Source organism: Vulpes lagopus, chromosome X (genome assembly GCF_018345385.1).
Source record: "Vulpes lagopus strain Blue_001 chromosome X, ASM1834538v1, whole genome shotgun sequence".
NCBI classification, from domain to species: Eukaryota; Metazoa; Chordata; class Mammalia; order Carnivora; family Canidae; genus Vulpes; species Vulpes lagopus.
Genome location: NC_054848.1, coordinates 80,301,849 through 80,305,693, shown reverse-complemented (window position 1 = coordinate 80,305,693; position 3,845 = coordinate 80,301,849). Strand labels below are relative to the sequence as shown.

The following is a 3,845-nucleotide window of genomic DNA, read 5'->3' as shown; positions in this document are numbered from 1 at the left end:
TGGGCTTTGGTTTCCCCATCTGTCGAATGGAGACTATCAGGTCTCCTTCACCTTCCTCAGAGCGCTGGTTCAGAGAATGAAAGGAATAAACACACAGCCATTTAGTAAATAACTTTGATGAAAGAATTGTGAAGAGGGAGGAAAAGGTTAAGGTTCCCTGGGAAAGGTGGAGGGGGTGGTGGTGGTATCCTACTTTCATAATGTCTCCAGTAAAGTCTAGAATGTTTTATCCACCTGGTGGGAAGAAAAGCCAATTTCTGCCCTCCCTTCCCCCTGGCCCCATTCTCTCTGTCATGCCTGCCCTGGCTGGAACCCTTTCAATTAATAAAACAGTAACAGAATGACTCAATCAATAAGTGTTTATTGGTACCTACTATGTGCCCAGCACTCTTATAGCTAGTCTGAGAGATACAAAGAGGTCTCGGGGATGGTCCCTACCATCAAGAGTTTACAACGTCCTCGTGAAATCAGATACACACAAAAAGATAACTACCCATCAAAAATTGTGAACAATAAACATCAGAGAAGCAAGAGCTATATACACGGAGGGGTAGAGGAAGGAGCATAGGAGAGAAATGGAGTGGTGAGAGGAGACTCGGTGTAGGAGATGGTGCTGAGCAAGTTCTCCAGACAGCAGGAGGACTTGACTAAGGGGACAGACCCTTCCAGCTTGGGAGAAGAGCTCAGTCATAAGTAAGAAGGTGGAGAGGTGGAAGGCATGTCAGAGACCACGAATGACCCTCTTCCACTGGCACTGAGGTGTGGGAAGGCAGCCTGGAGTTTGTCAGAAGCCAGGCATGCTGAGGCTGCTGAGAGAAGAGGCCTTTGGTCCATCTGTGACCCACACCCCCACTCCCATCCAGGGGAAATAGAGCTCTTCCACACTTCGGAGCTAGATGCCTTCTAGCAACTCTGAAATGCCTGGCAAAGGATGACGGAGAGCATCTGATGGGTGACGGCGGCAGGTGGAGGGGCCCCCTGGTGTTGTTGTCTTTCAGAGGCTCCGTAGTGCTCTGCGGGGTTGGGGGGAACCCCTGGCAACTGAGCCCAAAGTTCTTATTCTTTCTTGGGTGGCCTCAAGGAGTGGTCTCTTCCTCAGTCCCCCAAGTCTCCCGTGCTGCCCCCCACCCAGCCAAGAGCCATGTCTAAAAGTGCTAGTTTCCCCTTCCTAAGGGAATCACCATGGGGGACCCATAGCCCTGCTTCAGCAGGGGGCCAGGGCAGAGGGAGGCAGGGGCTTTGGTGAAAGTTGGGGTTGCAGCTTCTGAGGCAATGGAATTCCTCGGTGGAATCAGAGTCTGCTGCTGCCCTGAGCTTTCCAACCTATCTTCTTCCTTTGTGCTTTCCTCTAGAGGGAAGAGGGGTGCTAGATCCCCCAAACCCGCAGCGGGAAGGAATTCTGGGAAATGCCCTGGGCAACGGTTTGGGTCTTTTTTTTATTCTCTTTGGTCCTCAACTGCCTTCCTTCCTTCCCTCTCCTCCTGCCTCTGTCTTCCCTCAGTACCACGGGATGGTCAACGCACAAACCGGTCTGAACCCTGTGGAGTCATAACAACAATGGGATGGAGGCTCTGGGCTCCATTACTGACCAGTTTCTTTGGAGAGAAGTTTGGGAAGTTGGTGAGACCGGGCCCACAAAAGCCACCACTCCCCGCCCCCAGCCCCAACCCTAGTTCCCCCAGCAATGAGCTAAGAACCAGCCTGAGCCAGAGGGGAGGGTCTTTGATCACAGAGAGGGTTAGTCAGTGGGATGTAATTAGTGGGTTTGGCAGATGGATTCCCAGGTAAACCAAAGGGCGGAGGGAAGCCTCTGTGGCCTGGCCTAGGCTGCAGGGTGGAGTTTGGAGTAGAGGGTTGGGGACTCAGAGCCGGGGGGTGGGGGATGGGGGGTGGGGGGTTGGTGGGAGGGCCGTGGGCAAGGTGAAGGGAACAGAAAGGCTGGCTTGGCAAGCAATCTTGACAATCGAACCTGCATGCTGTTGTACCAGTTCTCATTTCTGCCTTCACTTGATCCAGTGGGCAAAGTCAATCTAGCCTCAGCAGCACCTTCTGACATGATACAGTGCCAATGTCCCTCACCTGTGGCCCCGGGGGGGGTGGTTTGGGGGGTGCTGTTCACTGGTTTTCACAGACTTGGCCACCAACCGCCCCCCTAGCTCTGGCCCCTGGTTCTTCACACATACCCTGTCAGGCTGTAGGAGTTAAACTCGCTCTTGGCTTTGGGCGGTTGACCCGGCCTTGGAGAGCCTCTAGTTGCAAGGGGCTGGGCCTGGTAAGAGTCATAGTAGTCGGAGCGATTTCCCTGGAGTGGGCAGGAAAAGCAAAGGATGATGCCAGCTACCAGGGAGAACAAGGAGGAAATAATGCCCAGGTAGAGAGCTTCTCCGATCTCGAACTTCATGCTATCGGGTACCAGCGGGGAGTAGAAGTCCCGCAGGATCCCGTGAAGGTTCCAGGCAACGGGGATGAAGCCCAGGAGGCCTCCAATGATGAAGAAGACTCCACCCACCACCGCGAGTCTGTCTTTGGCTCGGGAGTCCTGGCAGAAGACAGTGCATCTCATGCCCACCACAGAGACAATGCAGGCCAACGAAGAGATCGCACTGGATGTCACCATCATGGCTTGGGCAGCCTGGATGTCAGCAGGCAGGCCTAGGAGGGTGCTGTAGATGTCACACTGGGTTATGCCTGTGCTGTGTGTGGCGCACTCCATCCAGAGGCCCTTGGAGAAGCCGACCGCCGTCACGATGCTGGTACCAACGTAGGAGCTTGTTCGCCAGCTGGGAAGCAGCATGGCCACCAGGGTGCCCAACAGCCCCAGGAGGCCTAGGATGTAGCCTACAAGTTGGAGGCCGAGAGAGGCCATGGCGGACCTCCCAGCAGAAGTGTCTTCAGGGCTTGTTCCTTTGCCTTCTGGGCTACAGCTCTCGTTCCTTGGATTCTGGCCCCTAATCCCTCATTTCAGAGTGTCTCTGCCAAGCTGATTTCTCTCCTCCTTACAAGTGTCTGTGGGTGGCCACAAGCAGGCTCAAGAAGGTATCTAGAAGACCTAAAAAAAAATCCATAAACCAGATTAAATATTGACCAGAAGCTTATGAGAAACCAGAAAATGCTGGATGCCTTTTGACCTTTGTTATCTTTAGAAATAACACATGAGAAAGGAAAAAAAAAAACTTTGAAAGTAAAGCCAAAATGTCATCGCCTCCTGCGTAGGCACATGCCCTTAGGTTGGCAACCAGACAAAGCCAGGGGCCAGACGGGTGGCTCCTTTCCGAGAAGGTAGTGGTGGAAGTGGCGGTTGTGCCGGTCATGTTGGCTCCAGGTCAGGCTCCTAGTTGGCATGGTTCTGTCTCCAAGGCTGCTGTCTAATACATTGCCCGGCAACAGGGACATGGGGCCCCTCAATTGCAGACTAAGGCCAAACTCCAGGAGCCTGGGCCAGGAGGAATGGGTCCCAGGACATAGCTTTGGACTCCAGGCTATCAGAGGCCTCTCTCAAACTTCCAGGGGCCTAGAGAGCAGTGGTCTAGCCCTAGGTTGTTCTTCCCAAAGTGAAAAATCTACTCCAGGGCAGGTTAAGGTCAGCAAAAAAGACTTCCATCCCCCTCGGAGAGTTCAGGTCCACCCAGTCCTGCCCAGATTCTCTCCGCAAGCCAGCCTAAGGCCTCCTCCTGCATGTACACCACACTCCAATATTTCCTGTCTGCTCTCTTAGTGGTTGACCCTACCAGTCCCAGCCTCTGAGATAATGGGGAAGGATTGGGGAGCAAAGGTTGTGCCAAGGCCCAGGGGGCCCCCTGAAATTCCTTAGGCTCTCTCCTAGCAGAGAGTCTAGAATGGAGACA

At 53.7% G+C, this 3,845-nt stretch overlaps 1 protein-coding gene across 1 annotated transcript; it reads right to left on the bottom strand.

The window, feature by feature from the left end:
* Window positions 1–345: 345 nt before the first annotated feature.
* Window positions 346–3,040, bottom strand: CLDN2 (claudin 2). Its single transcript, XM_041741194.1, has one exon. It carries the CDS (start codon window positions 2,864–2,866, stop codon window positions 2,174–2,176), a length of 693 nt encoding a protein of 230 aa, XP_041597128.1. The 5' UTR covers window positions 2,867–3,040; the 3' UTR covers window positions 346–2,173.
* Between the last annotated feature and the right edge of the window lie 805 nt (window positions 3,041–3,845).